This window comes from Staurois parvus, unplaced genomic scaffold (assembly GCF_062004578.1).
Source record: "Staurois parvus isolate SC_StPar_1 unplaced genomic scaffold, SC_StPar_1.0 ptg000697l, whole genome shotgun sequence".
NCBI lineage: Eukaryota > Metazoa > Chordata > Amphibia > Anura > Ranidae > Staurois > Staurois parvus.
In genome coordinates this window covers 2,358,022-2,384,294 of record NW_028318493.1, presented here as the reverse complement: position 1 = coordinate 2,384,294, position 26,273 = coordinate 2,358,022, and the positions used below count along the sequence as shown (strand labels likewise).

The 26,273-nt window shown below is 44.3% G+C and overlaps 1 protein-coding gene across 1 annotated transcript in view; it reads right to left on the bottom strand.

The window, feature by feature from the left end:
* AFAP1L2 (actin filament associated protein 1 like 2) overlaps positions 1-26,273 on the bottom strand; it is a 158,197-nt gene that overhangs the window by 7,877 nt on the left and 124,047 nt on the right. Inside the window, exons 9-15 of the mRNA XM_089653051.1 lie at positions 26,119-26,203; positions 22,311-22,415; positions 18,503-18,714; positions 9,254-9,399; positions 7,770-7,878; positions 6,773-6,985; positions 547-667 (exon numbers count right to left, since the gene is read on the bottom strand). Of these exons, the coding sequence (XP_089509177.1) occupies positions 547-667; positions 6,773-6,985; positions 7,770-7,878; positions 9,254-9,399; positions 18,503-18,714; positions 22,311-22,415; positions 26,119-26,203 (991 nt within the window). The remainder of the gene's footprint in view (positions 1-546; positions 668-6,772; positions 6,986-7,769; positions 7,879-9,253; positions 9,400-18,502; positions 18,715-22,310; positions 22,416-26,118; positions 26,204-26,273) is intronic.

Sequence of the window (26,273 nt, the reverse complement as noted above, 5' to 3'; positions counted from 1 at the left end):
CCATATAAGTACCTGAAAAAAAATAAATCCTCCTGCCACAATTTCCTTGCAGACAGGCTGGGAAAGAGCTGGGTCATGTGACAGTTGTATATTGATTAGGAAACAAGGTATTTAGATTTTTTTTAAAAATTTTTTTATTAAAATGACATCGCCCTTATCTACATACAAATGAGAATGGATCATGTAAATGAAACAGTGTGTGTTTAGTATCACTTTAATATTTACTTTGGTGTCCTAGCCCCTGTAAAGGTTTAATTGAAAATATTTAAAGCCCAATTGTAGCCAAAACTGTTTTCTCGGCAAAGTAGGTGAAGAGAGCAATAATGTATACCTGCAGTCTGTGCAAGTCTGGGGAGACTTCCTCTTACTTCCTATCAGGACAGCAAGTGATGTCATTCTTTCCAATTTTGTATAAAACATAGCAAGGATTTATGGTTTACAATATACTCATTTAATTTTGTTGTACTGGAATAGTGGATCATGCGTTTCAGCTCCAGTATAACTGCCAGATATGACCTCCTTCCCAATGATAAGAACGTGGCTCACCTGGATTGGTCGGTTTTCCTTTCTCCGCCTTGTATTTCCCAAGCAGTGGACTGGCCGTCACCGCACTCTCTGCTTTCACCTGCGGGCTGGGAGTCGTCTCTTCTGCGCTGGGTTCTTTTTCCTGCAGCACAATAAATTCAGCTTAAATACACGGCAAACACTGATCAAACGGACATATTGATTTATTACAAATTGATACAACTCTTATTGGCAAATAAAATCAATTATCAGAACAAAAAGCACAATCAATATTTTGGGAGAGACTTGTAACCATGATCAGAAAATAGAATTTGCTCATAATACATTCCTTCTGCTTTGCCGCTCAACATTTCTTTTCAGTTTGTAAACTCCTTAAAATGGAAGTTTAGCTAAAATTTAAAAAAAAAAAAATCCCTGCAGCTTTAGTCACATCTTCACTGCAGGGATGCCCTGTCCTCTTCCTGTCTTTGAACTTCTGGTGTTGCAATGGTTAACAGCTTTGATCTTCCAACAGAACAGCAGTACAGATGATCTGACCGTGGTATGCCTCCTACTTTCTACTCCTCCGAGAAAAGTTCTTTCATTGATTACATGCTTCTAACACAATCTGTGAATGGAGAGAATCCTGTGACCGATCAGACATTTACAGATCATGTTAGGGGCCATGTAATCAATGAAATAACTTTTCCCAGTGAAGGAGGAGGCAGAAAGGGGCTTGTCCCTGTCTGACCAGCTTTATTGCTGTTTTGCTTAAGAACCAAAGCTGTTAACCATTGCAGTGCTGGAAGTTCAGATCAAGGAAGAGGATAGGACATCCCCCGACAGATTTCTCCAGGATTCAGCTGCCTGCACAAAGAGACACACTTCATTACAGGTAAGTGAAACTAAAGTTTTTTGTTTTTTTTTTTTCTTAAAAATAACAAAGATGTCTATACTTACCTGCTCTGTGCAATGGTTTTGCACAGAGCAGCCCAATCCTCATTCTTCTTGGGTCCCCCGTGGTGCCCCAGCAGCAAACAGCTTTGCTATGGGGGCACCCGAGCAGGTGCGCTCCTGAGCCACGGCTCTACTTGTCCATTCACACACAGCACCTTGGTCCCACCCCTTCCTACTGATTGGCTCACTGACTGACAGCAGTGGGAGCCAATCAGGAGTGAGAGTCCCTGGAGAACCAAGGTTCTCGTGGACATCGCTGGATCCAGAGGGTGCTCAGGCAAGTGTTGAAGGGGCAGCTACACACAGAAGGTTTTTTTTACCTTCATGCATAGAACGCATGAAGGTAAAAAAAAAAACATGATACTTTAAAACCACTTTAAGGGCCCTGTTACGGTTCACCCACACGCAACCATCCACAGTGACTAACTAACCGAGACTTAGGGTAAGAGGGAATAAGGGGCACTTAACTTCTAATATATAAAACGTCTATAAGACCGGAAGTGAAACACTTTCACAGCCCACACTACCTCTTGGCCACCACTGGAGGGAGACTCCAATCCAGCCGGCTGACCACACAATGGCAGATTCAAATCTTACATACAATCTGATGCACTAACTAGGGTTTAGGAGCAGCCTAGCAATCACACACCCTTCTAGGATTCCTCCAGCTATCCTACAAGCCAGAACCCCGGTGTTAATCACTCTTCCACTGTCCACACATCCCCATACCAGACACACCACAAACGGTAGCTTACCACCACCCAACAGTTTATCCGCAGAACAGTCTGTTGTGTCACCACACACACACACAGATCTTCGTCTAGCAGATCTGCTACCTTTACAATCTGCACGCAATCTGCCAACGCACAGTGCAATTGCATACAGATAGGCAATGAACTTGACCGAGCATTTAAAGACACTAAAATTCAATACAATACAATCTAATCTCCCCAAAGATATGAGCTCAAATACCCAGAAGTCACTTACTCATTTTATGATTTAATATCCTGAAAGTGGGCAGTGCATAAAATATGTACAAAGTATAAAAAGTTACAGAAAATACAAAAAAAAACAAGAAGACAAACAATTGACTATTCATTATAAAATAAAAGGGAATAAAAAACAAAAAACTTTTACCAAGATTTATCCTGCGACTGGAGCAAGTCAGAAAAAGTCCGTAATCTGTTAGTCGATCGAACTAGCTCCATACCTCAGGGTCCTCAATTTATGGGAATATGGACGTGGGCTGGACATGAGTTCTTGGCCAATTGACTCTGGGGGGGTGTTCCTGTACCCGCCCACAGAATGTTCTGGGTCCTCAAATGCCCCAGGAACGGTTTGAATCACCAAGTCAGGGATTGAATTTCCGACACCAGCGCATCAGTCCGATCGCGACAGTACCAATCACTGTTCAGCTGTCGCGATCCGGCGCCACATAACCATTTCCTGAATTTTCCTGGCATTCTACATAGGTCACAAATACGATTTTTACATGCAGATGTAGCCTACAGAGTGCCCAATCAGAAGGAAGTATTTTCATCTCTCTGCAACTAATATTTTAGCTTTTATGAGAGATTAAACATATTCCTTTGATCTACTTCAAAGCTCTGGTCTCCCGCTGTGTCATGAAGACAACCTGTCTCCAGTAGTTTCCTTCCAGGTTTCCTTGAAGGTGCCAAATCTTATTGGCACCCAGGTGTCACTTCCAGCCTGAGGAAGCTCTGTCTCTTTTCAGATGCTAATGGGTGACCATATGCCTCTGCCTTAATTCTGAACACATCTTATATTATTAGAACATGGAATGCTAAATCTACATTGTCATATTTTCTACAGGTCACATCTTTATCTACTCAAATCTGTACATTTATGTCACAGGCCCTTTTACATTTTTGCAGTGTGTTAACAACAGATTTGTTTTTACACAGGGTAGGCAAAATAAGTAGGAGGAGGGAACATATTTACAGCTGAATTCCAGCAATTCAGCAATTTTTTAAAAACTGCATGCACACAATGAGTTAACTCCAACCAGGCACTGGCACCTGTGGGATTATCTCTAATATTTATATCTGACAGGCTGAGAGAGAGATGAGAGAAGCACACATCAGCTATACCTGCCCCTCCCCTCTGCTGCCCATTCACAGAAGCCTGTTTTGTGAATGAGTTTGCACAAAACAAAGGTTTCTGTGATTGGGCAGGAGGAGAGGAGGGCATAGTAGCTGCACTGACTCTACACTTGAAGCTGAGACCAAAGCCATGCGGAATCTATCTTGCTGTAGCCTAATAAAGCTGTCAGATACAGGGGGTGTATCTACAGGAGTCGCAGTTGCGACCTGGCTCCAAGGGCCCCATGCAGCCCCCCTGTGCATCTGGATAGGAGGGCGGCAGCATAGAAGGTACCGATCTGTCCATTTCTCTCTTGCAGCTGCTGAATGCCTGCTTCTCCTATCCCTCCTGCAGGCATTCAGCAGACTGCAGCAGAGAAATGGACAGATCGGTACCTCTATATGCTGTCACCCCTCCTATGAAGTTTCCTTCTGCTGTTCCCAGACTCATGTGCTCCCTCCTGCCCAGGACTGCCTTAACACACGGGCACCTCTCTGGGCACTGCCCAGGAGCCCTAGGTGCATGAAGAGGCCCTGAAGTTTCCCCCCATGGCTCTTACTGTCACACCAGGCTGGTTGAGTGGTGGAGAGACCAAATGAAGCAGCATGTATGTGTTGTCTCTCCCCCCCACAGTAGCATGAGATGAGAGCAGAGTACCTGAAACTGCTATGTGAGTCCTGATGGTCATGGTAAGCTTGACTCTACGCCTTTTTCAGGTCACAGAACTCTGCACTGCTAACACGTTTCCTGGTAGAATGCCCCCCTGGGATAGGATCAGCAGAGGGAAACAGTGCCTGAGCAGAGGAGATTTGTACAGTTGTGTTCAAAATAATAGCAGTGTGTTGAAAAAAGTGAATAAAGCTCAAAATCCTCCTAATAGCTTTTATTTCCATAAACACAAATGCATTGGGAACACGACACATTCTATTCCAAATCAAAACATGAAGAAAAATATGTCAAATTTGTGTTGTTCCTCTAAAAAACAATTGAAGAAAAGTGAATATTAGACGGTTCAAAAAAATAGTGTTTGTATTCTTCTTTACAAACTCAAACATTCACTATATAAACTGAAAAATGTTTGAAGATTTTGCTTTCCTTTGAATCACTTCATGAATATTTGGTTGTAGTCGCACTGTTTCTGAGAACTGCTGTACATCTGTGTTGCATGGAGTCACCCAACTTCTGGCCCCTGTGATCAGGTATTCCAGCCCAGGATGATTGGACTACATTCCACAGTTCTTCTCTATTTCTTGGTTTTGCCTCAAAAACTGCATTTTTGATGTCACCCCACAAGTTTTCTATTGGATTAAGATCCGGGGATTGGGCTGGCCACTCCATAACGTCAATCTTGTTGGTCTGGAACCAAGATGTTGCACGTTTACTGGTGTGTTTGGGGTCGTTGTCTTGTTGGAACACCCATTTCAAGGGCATTTCCTCTTCAGCATAAGGCAGCATGACCTCTTCAAGTATTCTGATGTATTCAAACTGATCCATGATCCCTGGTATGCGATAAATAGGCCCAACACCATAGTATGAGAAACATCCCCATATCATGATGCTTGCACCACCATGCTTCACTGTCTTCACAGTGTACTGTGGCTGGAATTCAGTGTTTGGGGGTCGTCTGACAAACTGTCTCTGGCCACTAGACCCAAAAAGAACAATCTTACTTTCATCAGTCCACAAAAATGTTGCGCCATTTCTCTTTAGGCCAGTCAATGTGCTCTTTGGCAAATTGTAACCTCTTCAGCACACGTCTTTTTTTCAACAGTGGGACTTTGCGGGGACTTCTTGCAGATAGCTTGGCTTCACATAGGCATCTTCTAATTGTAACAGTCCTCACAGGGAACGTCACACCTTCTTTCATCTTCCTGGAGCTGATTGTTGGCTGAGTCCTTGCCATTTTGGCTATTCTTCTATCCATTCGAATGGTAGTTTTTTGCTTTCTTCTACATCTTGCAGGTTTTGGTTGCCATTTTAAAGCATTTGCGATCATTTTAGCTGAGCAGCCGATCATTTCCTGCACTTCTTTATATGTTTTCCCCTCTGCAATCAACTTTTTAATCAAGGTACGTTGTTCTTCTGAACAATGTCTGGAACGACCCATTTTCCTCAGAATTTCAGAGAGAAATGCACTGTAACCAGCATGTACAACATTTGCTGCCTTCCTTCCTTAAATAAGGGCAATAATTGCCACCTGTTTTTCAAAGAATAATGACCTCATTAATAGAACTCCACACTGCTATTATTTTGAACATGCCCCTTTCAATTAGTGATTCAATTACACAGAATCAGCAGCATGTCATGACTGTTGGGTCTGTTGGATTTCTATTATTCTACTACACCTGCTAGTAAATTATTTAATAATATTTCTACCAAAAACAGTGATTGATCAGGTTAGTGATGTCTGACTGCTATTATTTTGAACACAACTGTATGTGGGCATAGCAGTTCTTTTTTTTTTTCCTCTGAACAGTACTGTATTATACCATTGCTACACCCTATACAGTGCCCTCCTGCCAGCCCCGTACTGTGCCCTCTTGCCCTGGGCTTAGTGGGGAAGGGCTGGGGGTCAAGGGAGCCCTTTATGGTTTCTTGCATTGGGGCCCTGAAGGATCTAGTTACACCTCTGGTCAGATATAAATAATAGAGATAATCCCGTGATGTGGCAGGTACCTGGTTGGAGTTAACTCATAATGTGCCTGCGCTTTTTGCAAAGTTGCTGAATTCCTGGAATTCAGTTTTAAGAATAGTTAGTTTTAGGCTTCAATTGCACTTTTAAATTCTAGATTTACTCATCCCTATCACAACCCAAGGTGATTGTGGAAGTTTTTCGGTGTGTAGCAGCCACCAGCCCCAATATTCAGATTCTCCCCATTGCCTTACTATTGGATAGCAAAAAAAACATCAAGGTTCCAGTGCTATTCATCTACTTTTTTCAAGCTATAAAAAAAAGTTAACAGAAGTTCTAACCATTCCACATTCAATCCAAAGCTAAAAAATTGGCTTTGGATACACTCCAATGTAACTAAGTTGTGGTTATAAATACTGGGTTCCCAACACTCATCTGAACTGAGGCAGCCACTTGGATGGGTGATGAGATGCCTTCAACATAAAAGAATAACTCCACTTTGAATGTGACTAACATCTACTGGGTATATCAGGACCTGAAAAATGAGACCCTTCAGAGACATCCAATGTTTCTCACCTCTTGGACAGGACAGGGCGGTTCTGGATCACTGCACAAGGCAGGCTCCGCTTCCACTTCTTTTGTTTTGGCAATTTCTGGTCCCGGAGAGCTTTCCAGGCTTCTATCCTGACCTTTCTTCCCAGTTCCGTGTAGGAAGGACTTTGCCGGTAGAAGATCCAGGTAAGTGTGGTCTTCCACTTCCTTTGGTGCATTGTTTTTTGGCTCTTCCTCCTGCAGGCACAGATGGCAAAAGAAAAATAAAAAGTACATAAATTACTTGCTACCTTGTTATATACACCTTATATATTATATTTATCTTTTGCTAACTATTTCCTACTCTACGACCTTGTATTTTCTACTCTATGACCTTGTATTTCCTACTCTACAACCTTGTGTTACTACATATTAACACCAGCGGCTCACTTATGTGCATATCAACTGCAAGCACCGTCTGGGGCTTATTTATGAAGAGCTCATTCAGATGGGTGTCGAGTCCTGTCCTCTGTGCACAGCCACTGTTTGCTGCGTCTATATCCACCTTGGAGCTGCATGCTGGTAGTCCACAGAAGTGGATGCAGATGCAGTGGCTGCACAGACAAAGCTACGTGTCAAAATGATGGCATGTGACTGGAGCGGGTGCACCAATTCAAACATACTGGGGTTGATTTGCTAAAGGTAAACAGACTGTGCACTTTGCAAGTACAGTTTCACTCTTCAAGGACATTTGCTCCATAAAATGGGGTGAAGCTTTACTTTGCAAATACCACTCAAATGCAAGGGAAAAAAACAATGCGTTTTTGCTTGCACATGATTTGATGATGGAAGTCAGCAGAGCTTACCCTCATTTACTAAGCCCAGGTGCAAATGCCCTCGCAGAATGCAACTGCACTGGCAAAGCACACAGTCTATTTATCTTTAGTAAATCAACCCCACAGTGTCTGTGGCTCTAGAAAGCCATGTGCAGCATTTCTGTATAGATCTGTGTCAGCCCTCGTCCTTTTACAGCTTCACTCACCACTGCCTCTGATACGTCGACATCATCGTAGAGATCATCTTGCTGGCTCCTTCCACCCCGCGGGTTGTCAATGTAGGTGTTTGGCTCTGAATATTTCCTTTGCATTAAACTGAAAAGGCAAATTAGGTTATGTACTATAAATAAAAGACTTGCATTTGTAAGAACAGTTCAACTAGATCAGTGGTCTCCAAACTGCATCCCTTTGAATGCCTTCATCTGTCCCTTGGGGCACTAGTCCTCCCACTGACACCACCACTGGGGTACTATTCATGCCACTGACACCAACGTTGGGGCACTATTCCTCCCACTGACACCAACATTGGGGCACTATTCATCCCACCGACATCAACGTTGGGGCAATATTCCTCCCACTGACATCAACGTTGGGGCACTATTCCTCCCACTGACACCAACGTTGGGGCACTATTCATCCCACCGACATCAACGTTGGGGCAATATTCCTCCCACTGACATCAACGCTGGGGCACTACTCCTCCCACTGACACCACTGCTCGGGCACTATTCATCCCACTGACACCAATGATAGGGCACTAGTCCTCCCACTGACACCACCTCTGGGGCACTAGTCCTCCCACTGACCCCACTGCTGGGGCACTAGTCCTCCCACTAACACCAATGTTGGGGCACTAGTCCTCCCACTGACACCACCGCTGGGGCACTAGTCCTCCCACTGACACCAATGTTGGGGCACTAGTCCTCCCACTGACACCACCGCTGGGGCACTAGTCCTCCCACTGAAACCACCGCTGGGGCACTAGTCCTCCCACTGACCCCACCGCTGGGGCACTAGTCCTCCCACTGACCCCACCGCTGGGGCACTAGTCCTCCCACTAACACCAATGTTGGGGCACTAGTCCTCCCACTGACACCACCACTGGGGCACTAGTCCTCCCACTGACACCACTGCTGGGGCACTAGTCCTCCCACTGACACCAATGTTGGGGCACTAGTCCTCCCACTGACACCAACATTGCGGCATTATTCTTCCCACTAGAAATCCCAAAGGAACCCGGTTAACATGTGGCTACACCCAGTGGCATATTTACTGCAAGACAAACAAGGCGTTGCATTGAAACATCTGTTTGTGCGCCATCTCGCAACTTAAAGGATCTGCTACTGACGGCTTGGTGCCAGATACCACAGCATTCCTTCACAAGTCTACTGGAGTCCATGTCTCAATGGGTCAGGCCTGTTTAGATGATCAAAAGGAGACCTACTCAATGTTAGGAGGTCAAAGTTATGACTGATCAGTGTATATGTCCCGGTTTGGAGGGGCACTTTTCAGAGGGGCACCAATGCGACATTGTGGCTCCACAAGTATTTACAAATATGCAATACATTTTGTGCTGACCGAGTGCTGGAGAAGTTATACATTCCCTTTAAATGAACCTGGATGAGTCTAAAGATGTTGTCAAGATTGACAGATCCCCGTTTATATAATAAAATGGTATTTGTCCACTTACAAGTAGGAGTTCTTTGCTGCGCTCACTATACAGGAGACGCGCTCAGCATCCACATAATCGTAGTCAAACTCCTCCGGGTCAGTTTTCGATCCAGATTCGGACAGGAGAAGACCCAGCCAGTGTCCCATGTCCTCCGAGGACTTCGCCTGTGAAATGAACACGCAGTGTCAATAGTTGTGGGCTAAAAGCAGGAGTCTATCTTCATTAGGTGATACAATGTAACCGGTGATGTCATAGAACATTCTCTGGGTTTTGCTAAATAGACATGAAGAGAGAGAAAGAAAGTTTGATAACTTTTCTAGTGGCCCTTTGGCTGCTTTCACGCTGCAGCACTTTTAAAAAGTACTATGTGTTTTTAAAAAATGCATAGTGCATTTTAAATGCATTGCGGGCAGAGCTTAAGTAATGAATAGCTGGATGTTAAGAATGCCATCAGGGGACGGTTCCTTAACAACCAACTATTTATAGATTGCTAAGGAGCCGGAACTCGGGGGCCAGTGATAATGCATCCCCCTGTGGTTACCATGCTCCAGCTACTCTTGTGCAGGAGCAATGCTTCCATCGGAGGGTAGCGAGACAGCTGGTGGTACAGCAGGGCGCATCAGCTCCAAGAATCTGCAGAGAGGAGATGGGGGGAAGGCCATATCTGAGGAGAAGAGGCAGAAGAAGGCCAGACCGAACTACAGGTGACCACCAAAGGGGAGGGATGCTGTACCGGGGACATTGTGTACATCCCCATGGATTTTTAAAAGGAAGCCGGCATGTACCAGCTTTTTAACAATCAGCTATTCACTGGTTGTTAAGGACACTGGCGGGTGCCCGCTCCTTAACAACCAGCATATTTTTGCCATGGGATCCCAAGAACACACCTAAAAGTGAACACTGGGTGTGTTTTTGGTGCGGTTTCCATTGACTGTAATAGAAGGTACATCATTGCAGCATGCAGGACTTTTCAAAACACAGCAGAATGATGAAGTCTTATAGGCTTTAAAGGCAAATCATTTTTGATGCGCTTTTGTCCTGATGGAAAGGTGCGTTCCAGTGTGACAAAAGGGCATTAGTGGGAAAGGGGTCTTACTCAAATCGAAATTTATTTAAGATATCGCTCCCGTAAATTGATGGCAAGTACCTGAAATAATGATACAATGTAGCAGTGTGATGATCAGGCTTCATAGGATGTTACACAATGTAGCAGTGCATACCATTCCGTCCTATGAAGCCTGATCATCACAATGCTTCATTAAATCATTCCATCCTATGGGAGCGTGATCGTCAAACCGCTACATAATATCATTCCATCCTATGGGAGCGTGGTCATCACACCGCTATATAATATCATTCCATCCTATGGGAGCGTGATCATCACACCGCTATATAATATCATTCCATCCTATGGGAGCGTGGTCGTTACACCGCTACATTATATCATTCCATCCAATGGGAGCGTGATCATCACACTGCTATATATCATCATTCCATCCTATGGGAGCGTGGTCATCACACCGCTACATAATATCATTCCATCCAATGGGAGCGTGGTCGTCACACCGCTACATAATATCATTCCATCCTATGGGAGCGTGGTCGTCACACCGCTACATAATATAATTCCATCCAATGGGAGCGTGGTCATCACACCGCTACATAATATCATTCCATCCTATGGGAGCGTAATCATCACACCACTACATAATATCATTCCATCCTATGAAGCCTGATCATCACACCGCTACATTTTATCATTCCATCCAATGGGAGCGTGGTCATCACACCACTACATAATATCATTCCATCCAATGGGAGCGTGGTCATCACACCACTACATAATATCATTCCATCCTATGGGAGCGTGATCATCACACCGCTACATTTTATCATTCCATCCTATGGGAGCGTGATCATCACACCACTACATAATATCATTCCATCCAATGGGAGCGTGGTCATCACACCGCTACATTTTATCATTCCATCCTATGGGAGCGTGGTCATCACACTGCTACATTATATCATTCCATCCTATGAAGCCTGATCATCACACCGCTACATTTTATCATTACATCCAATGGGAGCGTGGTCGTCACACCGCTACATAATATCATTCCATCCTATGGGAGCGTGGTCGTCACACCGCTACATAATATAATTCCATCCAATGGGAGCGTGGTCATCACACCGCTACATAATATCATTCCATCCTATGGGAGCGTAATCATCACACCACTACATAATATCATTCCATCCTATGAAGCCTGATCATCACACCGCTACATTTTATCATTCCATCCAATGGGAGCGTGGTCATCACACCACTACATAATATCATTCCATCCAATGGGAGCGTGGTCATCACACCACTACATAATATCATTCCATCCTATGGGAGCGTGATCATCACACCGCTACATTTTATCATTCCATCCTATGGGAGCGTGATCATCACACCACTACATAATATCATTCCATCCAATGGGAGCGTGGTCATCACACCGCTACATTTTATCATTCCATCCTATGGGAGCGTGGTCATCACACTGCTACATTATATCATTCCATCCTATGAAGCCTGATCATCACACCGCTACATTTTATCATTACATCCAATGGGAGCGTGGTCGTCACACCACTACATAATATCATTCCATCCAATGGGAGCGTGGTCATCACACCACTACATAATATCATTCCATCCTATGGGAGCATGATCATCACACCGCTACACTTTATCATTCCATCCAATGGGAGCGTGGTCATCACACCACTACATAATATCATTCCATCCAATGGGAGCATGGTCATCACACCACTACATAATATCATTCCATCCAATGGGAGCATGGTCATCACACCACTACATAATATCATTCCATCCTATAGGAGTGTGGTCATCACACCACTACATAATATCATTCCATCCTATAGGAGTGTGGTCATCACACCACTACATAATATCATTCCATCCTATAGGAGTGTGGTCATCACACCGCTACATTATATCATTCCATCCTATGGAACCCAATCATTACATTGCTACATTGTGTCATTGCATTCTGTGTAGCCTTATCAATATAGCCCCATGTGACAAGCCCCCGTAGGATGGAGTGATACAATGTATCAGTGTGATAAGTTCCCTAAGCAAAATGTATTCAAAATTTACCCCCATAGCATTTCTAAACCCTGAACCTCATCTCCATAGCCTAAGACTTTACCTAACACGGTACAATTCTCCACTATTCTTATGACAATCACAATAATCTCTGCTGAATTGCTGAGAAGTTGAAACCTTGGAGTTTTTCCCTGTAGCTTCATTCTGTAGACCCAATATTCATCCCCAGAGATAGTGAATTCATATTTAAGTCCAGCAATAATCAAAGAAAGGTTTTTGGCAGGGGCATCACAAGCTGCTTTCTCTTTAGCCTTGAGCAAAGAGGGAACGCATCTGGCGAACCTTCAAGTGCGGTCCAAGTAGTGATAGTGAATCCTCAAACCCTGGCAGTGATCTTGTGTTCTTCAGCTGGATCAGTGAGGTCAACTCTCAGATGTTTGAAACACGTTTTACTCTTTATTTTGACCATTTGTTCTTGCAATATTGGAACAGTCATAGCAAGCTCTGATTGCCACTTGTGCCTCCAATTCTTTATTTAGATGTCTTGGGTTCCTTTATTCTATTAGATTAGCTTCTTAGAAACCCCCAACAAAGCTCTGCTTTTGGACCAGCCCAAAAGTGACTCCGTGTTTGGAGATTACATTTCTTTTCCTCCAGACATAAAGAGTGCCCCCTTGTCCTCTGTGATGACCTCAGGGTGAATAGCTCTACACCGAGTTCACTATATGAACCACTAATGTATTTATACATGGAGATCATATCCCCCCTTATGTATTATACATGGAGATCGTATCCCCCCTTATGTATTATACATGGAGATCGTATCCCCCCTTATGTATTATACATGGAGATCGTATCCCCCCTTATGTATTATACATGGAGATCGTATCCACCCTTATGTATTATACATGGAGATCGTATCCCCCCTTATGTATTATACATGGAGATCGTATCCCCCCTTACGTATTATACATGGAGATCGTATCCCCCCTTACGTATTATACATGGAGATCGTATCCCCCCTTACGTATTATACATGGAGATCGTATCCCCCCTTACGTATTATACATGGAGATCGTATCCCCCCTTACGTATTATACATGGAGATCGTATCCCCCCCTTACGTATTATACATGGAGATCGTATCCCCCCTTACGTATTATACATGGAGATCGTATCCCCCCTTACGTATTATACATGGAGATCGTATCCCCCCTTACGTATTATACATGGTGATCGTATCCCCCCTTACGTATCATACATGGTGATCGTATCCCCCCTTACGTATCATACATGGAGATCGTATCCCCCCTTACGTATCATACATGGTGATCGTATCCCCCCTTACGTATTATACATGGAGATCATATCCCCCCTTACGTATTATACATGGAGATCATATCCCCCCTTACGTATTATACATGGAGATCATATCCCCCTTATGTATTATACATGGAGATCGTATCCCCCTTATGTATTATACATGGTGATCGTATCCCCCCTTATGTATTATACATGGAGATCGTATCCCCCCTTATGTATTATACATGGAGATCGTATCCCCCCTTATGTATTATACATGGTGATCGTATCCCCCCTTATGTATTATACATGGAGATCATATCCCCCCTTATGTATTATACATGGAGATCATATCCCCCCTTATGTATTATACATGGAGATCATATCCCCCCTTATGTATTATACATGGAGATCATATCCCCCCTTATGTATTATACATGGTGATCATATCCCCCTTTATGTATTATACATGGAGATCATATCCCTCCTTATGTATTATACATGGAGATCATATCCCCCCTTAATCTCCTCTTCTCAAGAGAGAATAAATTCAGTTCCTCTAATCTTTCCTCATAGCTGATCTCCTCCATGCCTCTTATCATTTTGGTTGCCCTTCTCTGCACTTTCTCCAGTTCCCCAATGTTCTTTTTGTGAATTGGTGCCCAAAACTGAACTTCATATTCCAGATGAGGTCTTACTAATGATTTGTATGCTGTACCCCTGCAGAAAAATCTAGGTAGAAGGAGATCTTAGTCCCATTATATTGAATATCAGCTCTCGCAGAGAATGATCTCCCAGTCCTTCTAGTTGAGCAAACAAGCAAGCATAGGTCTGGGTAGAAGTTCAGGCGATAATGGGCACATTAGGGTCCTGTGGGCCCCTTCAACAGCGATGTTAAAACCTCACTACCAAAAAGCTCAAGGAGCCATGTGTTGTAAATGTGTGAGGACTAACACCATGTCTCAACAAAACTTGAGGGGTCCCTTCTCCCAGAGTCCCATGATACAGTTGTTGCTGCGTGGCAGTCTATTCTTCAGGTCATCTGCCTATTCGTTAGCACTTTTTGCCATTTGTGTGTTAGACCGGGTGTCTCTAAGCAGAGGGGACAGCTCGCCCTCAGTTCTGCTAATGAAACTTTTCATGGCAGTGGTATGTTCCTGGATCTTTTGGAGGTCCTGTTGCACTAAGGAGACCTCCTTACGCAGCCCCCGAATTGTGCCCCGAGGATGTCCACAGAAGCTGTGCACTTGTGCTTGGCACGTAGGATATCTCCCTGTGTGGGTTGATTGGCTCCCTCTGGAACTGTATCAGGTACCAAAGGAGGCAAAAAGTCAGAGACCATGATGGCTTCCTCCTCATTGTGTAATGTCACTGCCTATCATCCCCCTGCACTGTGTCATATGTGCTCTCTGGCTCTGCGGTGTCCCTTCCCTGTGGGCTGGAGGCTTTTCCCCATCTTACCCACTGCCTCCTTTGATTCATCTGGTGTGGGAGGCAATCGATACCAGTATTGCTCACTTCCACATGCTGGGGGAAAGATAATGAGTGCATCAAGGGCAGGAGCTCTGTAAGATGCTTCTTCCCACATTCCGCGCTCTGCCACACCCCTATCGTGCCCTCTTAAAAGCCTGCTAGGTGACAACAGGTTTGCACAATTCTCATGACACATTTGCTTCAAAATGGATTAAATATCAGCAGGCATTTGTTATGTTAAGTGCACACATGCTATGTAATGTGTCAGTAGAACACTTCCAAGTATGTATTACCTATGTATGTGTCTGCAATTCTTGGCTGTGTTCACAAACGTGTGACATACACTATATTGCCAAAAGTATTGGGCCTGCCCTCCAAATCATGTGATTCAGGTGTCCCAATCACCTCCATGGCCACACATGTATACAATCAAGCCCCTAGGTATGCAGACTGCTTCTACAAACATTGGTGAAAGAATGGATCGCTCTCAGGAGCTCAGTGACTCCAAGTGTGGTACCGTGATAGGTTGTCACCTGTGCAATAAGTCCATCCGTGACATTTCCTGGCTACTAAATATTCCACGGTCAGCTGTTAGTGGGATTATAACAAAGTGGAAGCAACTGGGAACAACAGCAACTCAGCCACCAACTGGTAGGCCACGTAAAATGACAGAGCGGGGTCAGCGCATGCTGAAGCGCACAGTGCACAGAAGTCGCCAACTGTCTACAGAGTCAATAGCTAAAGACCTCCAAACTTCATGTAGCATTCAGATTAGCACAACAACAGTGCATAGAGAACTTCATGGAATGGGTTTCCATGGCCGAGCAGCTGCATCCAAGCCTTACATCACCAAGTGCAATGCAAAGCGTCAGATGCAGTGGTGTAAAGCACGCCACCACTGGACTCTAGAGCAGTGGAGACGTGTTCTCTGGAGTGACCAATCACGCTTCTCTGTCTGGCAATCCGATGGACGTGTCTAGGTTTGGCAGTTGCCAGGAGAATGGTACTCACTGGACTGAAACTCAAGGACCTCTTTTTAATGGCAAAAGGTGGAGCTTTTCTGAAAAAAAAAAAATAATGCTGTTGCTGTATATTAAGACATGTCAGTGATATTTTCAGATTTGTAAAATTACTGACAGGTCAACTTTAATGGTTTGTCTCTCCAACCTGCCACTTAGTTACATGTCTTGAATATCCCAAGTTGTGAATCAGACGTACAGGTAACAGCAAGTGAAAGGATAAACACATACACACACTGCATGTAAAATAAAACATCAAGTTTTCATACACAGGCAGAGGTGGAGAATGAACTTGACCGGGGTCAAACAAGCGTCAAGATATCCATGATGTTGTTATGTTATTTCCCCAGCAGAGGGCAGTCATGCCACAGAGAGCAGAACACCATTAGTTGGGCTATTTTTAAATCGTGTCTCAAAGCAAAAATATATTTTGTACTTACCGAACAAATGACAAAACAACGTTCAATGGTACACCGTATATAACCGACCAAAAGGGAGCAAAAAAGAGAAGTCCATTGCTAGGGCTTATATTTAATTTGCAATCCATTAAGGATTGATTCACTGCCGCGCACCTTTTATAAATTGAAGCATAATCTGCCTATATTCTGCCTTCCTTGGTTCCTCGGTTTCTTCCTCATCAACATGCTAATTACATTTTAGAAAAAAAAACTTTCAAAAATATTTTTTTTTTGCTAGAAAATTACTTTTAGAACCCCAAACATTATATATATTTTTTAAAGCAGGGGCCCTAGAGAATAAATGGTGGGTGGTGCAATTTTATATGTCACACAATATTTATGTAGCATTTTTTTTCGGGGGGGGGGGGGGGATATACTTTAATGAAGATTAAAGGATAAATTCACCTTTGGGAACATGTTACATGTTTCACTTTTTTTTTAGGGTGTTTTTTTTTTTAGGGTTGAACATGTAACATGTTCCCATATCTGCGCCCGCCGTCCCTCCTCCCTCTGAGAAGTCTCCCCATACTATCTGTCAAATTTGAAAATAGTGTGGCCGTACGGGGCTCCGCCCACACAGTCGCATCACTTCCATGAATGAATGAACTGCAAGTCCCGACAGCCTTAGCGGATGCTGGTTGTAGCTTTCAATGAACTACCACGGTGCTGTGGGGTGCTGTGGGACATTGTGGGGTGCTGTGGAGAGCTGTGGTAGTTCATTGAAGCTTCCTGTCAGAATATCTGCTTGACAGTACATCCCGTACATCCCATACAGCAAGCAGATATTCTGACAGGTCTGCAGGAGACCTGCATGGCATCATTGATCTACTGATCGCTGGTACAAGGCTTTCCAGGCTCCTGTAGACAAAAATAATAAATGCACATTTTTTTACCAGCAATTTATTACTTTTGTCTAAATGGTGAACTTCTCCTTTAATGCACAAAAACACAACATAAATACCCAATTGTTTGGTAAAATATAAAAGATGATGTTATGCCGAGTAAATAGATACCAAACATGCATGCTTTAAAATTGCATACGCCCGTGAAATGGGAGCAAACTATGTACATTTTATTATCCAATGGGGTTTCTTTAAAAGTCTTTACAGGTCACCACTTGAGATTTACAGGTGCTAGAAGTATTTGTCTCGATCTGACGTTGGCGGTGATACCTCACATGTGTGGTGTGATCGCTGTTTACATACCGATGCAGGATTTTTTTTTTTTGGGGTGGGGGGAGTGAAATCACTCTTATTGCTACTGCAAGAAATGTAGACATCCCTTGTGATAACAATAAGCAATGACAAGTCCTCTACAGAGACAGACCCCACATGTCTCCTCTACTCCTAAAAGCATTGAATAAAACTCGGGTTGCTTCGATCCAATTCTTTCTTAAACCAGCAATGGTTCGTTTACAACTGGTGAGTATTTTGTCAATTCCGGTTTCATAGACCATAGAGATGATTGAGGACATTTGAGTCACCGACCAGCTCTATGGTCAGCCGGCTGAATAGCCAGCTGCAGACCCAGTTTCCCCAGTGGGACAGGAGAGCCCGGGAAGTTGGTGGAAGGCACTGCTAGGATTGTTTTTACAAAAAAAGCACACCTTTGGCTGCAGGAATCATTCCAGTATTACCATTCAACATCACAGCATTCTGCCTCTGTACTCCTCTCAAGAGCCCTGATGCAAACTAGCTCCTTAGAGGACTTCTATAAATATCACAATGCTTTGATGGGTGAATATGGCCGATTTAGCTTCCATTATTTGACAATTGCCCACAAACTGGTGCATAAAAATATCACAAGACTGTATGGCTCTAATTTACACTCGTTTTCCGAGCTGCTTCCTATAATTGTGTACGACAGGACACGGCGCAGGAATCCCCCTCACCTCCAGCATGGCCAGCTCCTCCCCATTATGCAGGATGCGGAATGAGTACAGGTGGTCCGGGGTTGGTTGCGGAATGATGTCACAGCCCAGCAGGGAGACGGGCTGAAGGGCTGCTTTTCCCCTGTTTCTTTCCTGATAGATGTGGAGCTGCCCATCCTTGATGCAGCAATAGCGTGATTTCCAATGGCTGTTTATCAGCACGTTCAGGTAATCTGAAAAAACAAGGACTAAAGAACACATCTAGGCAAAAAAAAACTTTTGTAGCACATGTCAGCAATACAGTCACATTTCCCCATATTGAATCATGATAAAAATGCTGCAATTATAGAAAAATACCCATATTTACCACAAATCTGGCAAGCACCAAACTTCCTGTGGTGAGGTGGGTGACAATGCTGCCTCTTCTGAACTGAAATACCAATCAGTGTTGTCAGCATTCCCTTGCTGGACTACAGAACGCCAACCCCTTATGTAATGAAAGTGAGAAGCGTTATGTAGTACAGCCGGGGAGAATTGGGCATGGCTGACAACACTGCTTTGGATATCAGTGCAAAAGAAACAGATTCAGGTCCCATGGGATCACAGAGGAACAAAGAGGGAATCTACACGGGAGATTCCCTTCACAAAAGTCTTAATCAGAGAGTGAGGGGCCAATGGTCTATGTAACAGGACAGAAAAAGCAGAAACAAGACTCTTGATAGGGCTGAGAGCATAACGCTGGTCAAAACCCAGCTGCAAGTAGTACAAGAATTGCAGCAAGGAAAAACTCTGGGGTGGAAGCCCAAAACTCACACCAAGTGAAGTACGTCTTCCATGTCTGATGACAGACCTTGCAGGAACTAGATTTCCTAGCTTCAAGCATCATAGGAATTACAGACTCTTGTCCCTCAGAACCTGGACTTCTACAGCCATGCTGCTAAAAAGAGCGATCAAGGAGCAGTATGGTGTAAGAGTCTGACAACCTGGCAGCGTCCATGGAGTGTCTGTCTGGAGTTATACTATGACGGCATACCATATCCATCTGAGACAGTACAGAGCAATGAAGATCACTGAGATAACCACAATCTCAATCGTACAGAACAGACAAGAAAAATGTTTCAAGGGAGGAATGCATAGATTAGGATGTCTGGATTCCACTGTACCACCAGAGAATCCAGTGCTTCTATTAAAGGATCCCTGTACCTAAGGACAAACCACCTGTCCAGCAGTTTGCTATTGAATCTAAAGGCTAGGACGGTGGTCCACATTTGGATCCTCCAGGTGTAGGGGCTAACAGGGGCGGACTGACAACTCATGGGGCCCCCCGGGCAAAAAGGGATCATGAGGCCTCTGTGTCCTCGCCTACACCCAAAAAAGCCTATGAAAAAGCCAATGAAAGGTACCAGGGGCATCTAATGGGGCCCCCTACTGACCCCAGGCCCTCGGGCACTGCCCGAGAGCTCGAGTGGTCAGTTCGCCCCTGAGGCCAATTTTCTAATGCCAGCTGAGGAGATCTGTTTGTCAATTTTCCATGCCGTGAACCTACCAAGGGCAGCATCCCCTTGTGATAGGCTACTGTCCGTTGTGAGGATTTTCTAGAACCAGATTCCTGAGCCACCAAGCCACGGACAACCTAGTCCTCGGCTGTCCAGGGACCAGAGTTATCCCACCATGACAAAATGTTGTGTTGCATATGTCTGGAGTGGAAATAGGCAAAAAAGGACTGCCTTGATGAAGGCTCCTATAAGGCCGAGGACTCGCATGCAAGGACAGAGACCTGGATGGCTTCTGGACTGGAGAGTTCAAACCTGAAGGAACATTCTGACCTGAGATGTGTCCAGGACTAGACCCTGATACTCAAGCAAAGAGTGAACTTCAGCAATGATTTCTGAAAGTTCAAGATCCACTCAAACTGCTGTAATATCTGAAAGTCAAAGACACATCTGTCAGAGCCCTCACTGACGTTTCTCTCAACATAGTCTTTTAAGTACCCACAATGGGGTTACCAAGAAACTGCAGCAAAGCTAATAGTGGAACCAGCACCAAGGTGCAAGACAAGAGGCCAAAGAGCAGGATCACAAACACTTGCAGGTAAGCAACTTAAATGTACACAGAGGCCAGAAGTCCCCCTGGTGAAGGGAGGAAAGTGAAGGATCTAAAGGACTCAACTTAGAATTTCTTGGTCTGAATTAAAAGTTACAAAGTATTGAGGTCTAAGATGGGCCAAACAGTCGAGACTGGATTAAAAACCCCTATTACTGCCCCATTTCCTTCTCTGCCACAGAAACTTGAGCAATGACACCTTGATCCAGAAGACCTGAGATGGCTCAATGGAGATCTGCTAATCTGTGTAGTGATTGGAGGTAAGAAATACTCAGACGAAAGGCCAATATGCACTTGAAGGGAGCCATCCACTGAACAGGATGCTTCAAATCTCCATAGAGAAACAGCAGGAAAAGCAAGTGCAAAGGGGAAGTCTTTGTGGCCAGATGAGTTGTAAACGATGATCTGGAGGCAGCACTTGTAGAGGTAACAGGCTAGTTTTAATTTGGGAGTAATAGCAGCAGACAGACTCCTCAGGAGGTAAGCTCATTAGTCAAGGACTGGCAGGACCCAGAACCAGGACCTGTGTGGCTTCTATTTAGAATCTGCTGACAAAGGCTCTGGGCTATTTTTGTGGCCTCTGTGATCAGAGTCAGCATGCAACTGGCCACTTTGGGCTATAAAGTCCTGCATGACTGCGGTAAAAACCTTAACTGAAAGAGCAGAGAATGCAGCCAGACATGAAGGAGCCAACTAGGATTCCCAAGATGGCATAGACCACAAGGGAAGAGGACAACATGACTGCAAACTACAGACATCAGCACAGTCAGTACGTGTGCAGATAGAAGCCCTGGAGCTGTTTGTGGAAGGTAAGGTGGTGCATCTAATACAGTGGAAGTGTCCTGATGGTGTCTAGAATTGGATATGCTGCTGCAATCGCATACTGTAAGGCTTCATATAGGCTCAGGGTAAATGGCAAGGTCTCAAGTACTCATGAAACTCTAGTAGCTGGTGAGGGTTGGATAGCTGGAGATCACCAAAGTTACTGTAGGTGGGTAGCCGGAACTGATAAAATTCCATGTGTCTCTTTGTAAGCAGAAGCAGCAGTAGACCGCATTACCTTCCAACCAGCAGATGATATCAAGGCTCAACCCTACAACATTAACCCCTTCTGCAGCCAAACAGGCAAGAACTGGTAATAGGTGCACCCAACAACCTATGTAAATGAGGTAGCTTCTGCTCACTTAGTATTTAGAGACAAGGTAAGCATTGAGACAATGCTGATGAATCTCAACCTAGAAAGTGCTGTGCAACTCCCCAGAAGAGCCCCGAGCAAAATCCAGTGCCAAAGGTCACTTCCATGCTATCTCTGCAACGTCAAGTCCAGTGGGGTCTGGATGTGGTACTCCAAAAGCTAGCCTAAGAGACAACTGCGCCAGAACGCTCTCCAATAAAGTCTATCCTCTGACAATAAGATCTCAAAATAAAACAATGAAAATACACAAGGGGGGGACTTACTAATATTGGAGTACTCAGAATCTGGTGCAGCTGTACATGGTAGCCAATCATCTTCTAACTTCAGCTTGTTCAATTAAGCTTTGACAATAAAACCTGGAAGCTGATTGGTTTCTATGCACCAGATTTTGCACTCTCCAGTTTTAGTAAATCTTCCCAAAATCTCAAGGGGTAACTCCATCCAAACAATGGAATATACAACTCAGAGGCACTTGGAGAGGTTTTGTGGCAGGAGCGAACGCTTTATTCTGCTATAATTCATAGGACTTACTGGAGGTCTCCAAGTTCTTCTCTGGACTTTCCATGGAGGAGGACTTCTTTCTGCCCAGATTCATGAGGTTGCTGAGTTTGAGGCCAGATGTTCCTTTCTTCTTCACTAAGAGAGATGGAGGAGGTTTGTGTTATTGACACTCTGGTGTTCGCATTATTCTTCCAATATTGCATCTCTTCTATTAGATCTAGAAGAACTACATTACATGGGTGCCATGCTGCACTCCCCTTGTGTGTGCCCACCTACAGCTTCCTGGACAAAGGAGACCTCCAGATGTACCAATTACAGATCAAATGATATTGTGCTGCTAAAAATGGAACTGTTCTCCTGTTTAATATTTCCAGGTTGGGCAGACACCATAAGAACCCCACCATTGTCTTTACTACACAGAGCAGCTTCTTTGGTGCCCCTCCGATTCAGTTTTATTTTGTTACCAGGGTTTGACTTTCACCGAATTTAAGCCATGCCGATTTCCATTCTGTTTTCCGATTGGCCTGTAAGGCCTTTGGTATCTTAGTTAGGGAAAGTCAGACTCCAATATAAAGTGAAACTAAATCAGAGAGGGGCATCATAGAGGGCATTTTGTATTCTATTAAAGGTAAAGTGGATTTCATGAAGTGTCTGCTCTTAGGCAGAATTCTTTAGGCTAGGGTCACACTTACAGGTGTGATCAAGCACACGCATGTTTCTGTGCGTCACATGTAGGTAAGCCCATGCAATTCAGTGAGCTGCCCTTTTGTGAGACAAACGCGGAAAAGACCCTTTTCCATAAACCACAACCATTCCCGAACCATATGGTGCTGTGGCATGCATTAGCAGATGCGTCGGGTTGCTGTTAATAATGAATGGCACTGCAGCATGACTGCTAAAGGGCAGTGTGTTTTTCTATGCATGTTGGGAAAGCGGACGATTTTCACATGTTCCTGATGTGTAAAGATGTGAACCCAGCCTTACAGTACAGAGAAACGCCGTGCCTGGTCCCATGAGGCTGGGGGGGCCCAATGCTAACCTGGATTTTCAAAAATGACTTTTTAGCAATGACAGTGTTGATTGTATAAGAATATACAGTATATACACATTTCAGTCTGTTCTACAAAACTTGTTAATAGGTCATTTGAAATGTTGTCATAGGGCTGTCTGTGCGACAATTCAAATAAAGCTTTTTAAAAGTGTAAATCCACTTTCGTGGGAAATACATAGCAAATAAAAAAATAATTTAAAAAAATAATATAGCATTTTCTGCACAAGCCATATTGTCATTTTCTGTGAAATTCAACTCAGTGACAATATAACTGGATATAACATTTATAGGTAAAGTTGATCCAGGGAATATCCGAATGCCTCTCGGGGGATCAGGAAGGAATTTTTTTCCCTGCAGAAGCAAATCAGATCATGCTTTGCTGGGTTTTTTTTGCCTTCCTCTGGATCAGTTTGGGATAAGAGGAAGCAAAGGGCCCTGATCCTGAGAGCTTACAATCTAAGCATGCACACTGGAGTCTCACCCACAGCACAGAGCTCTGAAACAGCACGGGTATGCCATTCCAGAGAACATGCTCCGGTGACGTCATCAGCTGCAGACACTGAATATCTCCTAAATGGTCCATGTTCAGGGGATATTCCTGTATCTACAGGTAAGATTTATTATAAGATAACCTGTAGGTACAAGTGTCCAGTGGGAGTTTACTTCCACTTCAATTAAATCCTAAAGGGATGCAGACCCTGCAACTTTCCTCATTAAAACTCTGCAAGTTCATCAGCTGTTCACTCTGCACACAGCTGTTTAGTCAGAGCAGAATCAGGTCAGAATCTGCAACAAAGTTGGTTTAAAATTCCCTGTAATGTACATAGATCATCCAAAGGGGAGTGTTTTCTTTTTCCTTATAAAAGTGGAGTTATTCTTTAAGGCAGAATTGTGGAGAAAGCCTCAATCCTCATAGTTGGGCTCTATGTTTCTCGCTGTCCTTGGATGCATGGCGCTCAGCCGTCTAAGTTCATAATTACCAGCAGAATGGCTCTCAGTTCCAGCGGTAATCAGCAAATATATTAATTAGCGCCCAGTATGAGGTCAGAGCCGTCTTGGTGAGAATAGAGCCGTGCAGCTTGGAAGGTCTCCGGCTTTTAAATTGCTTCTTCCTGCAACTTTTTTACAATTGACCACAGAGGCCAAACTCCCCGCACAAAGAGCCATTGTGGAGCCAAGCTGCGGCATCCTGCGGTGTGATTCTATAATTATCCCGGCTGAGGAACGGCTACAACCCCTCCGTTCCTGTCTGAGGCCAAGAGAGTCCACCACCATCCATACCGGGCATCCGCTACGGAGGGACAGGAGGGCTACAGGCACAATACATCTTCTCTGATACATGAGGACAGCTCTGGTCCTGTATCAGTTTAATGTACACAGTCCCACTTCTCTTGTCCTGGATGCCGGGTGTAATTCTCAGTATCTGTCCTTATTCTGTATGTATGGACTCTGCACAGTCCCACTTCTCTTGTCCTGGATGCCGGGTGTAATTCTCAGTATCTGTCCTTATTCTGTATGTATGGACTCTGCACAGTCCCACTTCTCCTGTCCTGGATGCCGGGTGTAATTCTCGGTATCTGCCTTTATTCTGTATGTATGGACTCTGCACAGTCCCACTTCTCCTGTCCTGGATGCCAGGTGTAATTCTCGGTATCTGTCCTTATTCTGTATGTATGGACTCTGCAGAGTCCCACTTCACCTGTCCTGTATGCCGGGTGTAATTCTCAGTATCTGTCCTTATTTTGTATGTATGGACTCTGCACAGTCCCACTTCTCCTGTCCTCGATGCCGGGTGTAATTCTCAGTATCTGTCCTTATTCTGTATTTATGGACTCTGCACAGTCCCACTTCTCCTGTCCTGTATGCTGGGTGTAATTCTCAGTATCTGTCCTTATTCTGTATGTATGGACTCTGCTCAGTCCCACTTCTCCTGTCCTATATGCCGGGTGTAATTCTCGGTATCTGTCCTTATTCTGTATGTATGGACTCTGCACAGTCCCACTTCTCCTGTCCTGTATGCCGGGTGTAATTCTCAGTATCTGTCCTTATTCTGTATGTATGGACTCTGCTCAGTCCCACTTCTCCTGTCCTGTATGCCGGGTGTAATTCTCAGTATCTGTCCTTATTCTGTATGTATGGACTCTGCACAGTCCCACATCTCCTGTCCTGTATGCCGGGTGTAATTCTCAGTATCTGTCCTTATTCTCTATATATGGACTCTGCACAGTCCCACTTCTCCTGTCCTATATGCCGGGTGTAATTCTCAGTATCTGTCCTTATTGTGTATGTATGGACTCTGCACAGTCCCACTTCTCCTGTCCTATATGCCGGGTGTAATTCTCAGTATCTGTCCTTATTGTGTATGTATGGACTCTGCACAGAACCACTTCTCCTCTCTTGTATGCTGGGTGTAATTCTCGGTATCTGTCCTTATTCTGTATGTATGGACTCTGCACAGTCCCTCTTTCCCTGTTCTGTATGCCGGGTGTAATTCTTGGTATCTGTCCTTATGCTGTATGTTGGTTATAATTCTCAGTATCTTCTTTAATTCATGAGAACCCACTAACTGAACCTTGTTGCAATGAACTGGGAACAGCAATGGCTGGTCATTGTCTGTATGATGGCTGGTCATTCACCTCCCATACTGCTGTGTGCACCATTCTGGTTAATATTTTACAGACAGGGAGGTAAGCTGCATAACACAGGATCATGCAACCAGATGCTGTAGTCCCCTCACCCAGCAACACAGGATGAGAGCTCACACACTGTTAGGAGATATTCACTTACCTTCCTTCACATCTGCAGTCTCGGGGTGCCCGTCTGTACTGCTCCCACTTTCAGAAGCTGCTGAATATCTGTCTGTGATTTCTCCCTGTGAACGATCCGAAAAATACATGATATAAATTACCACTAAATCCACATTAAACATAGTGCTGTACCAC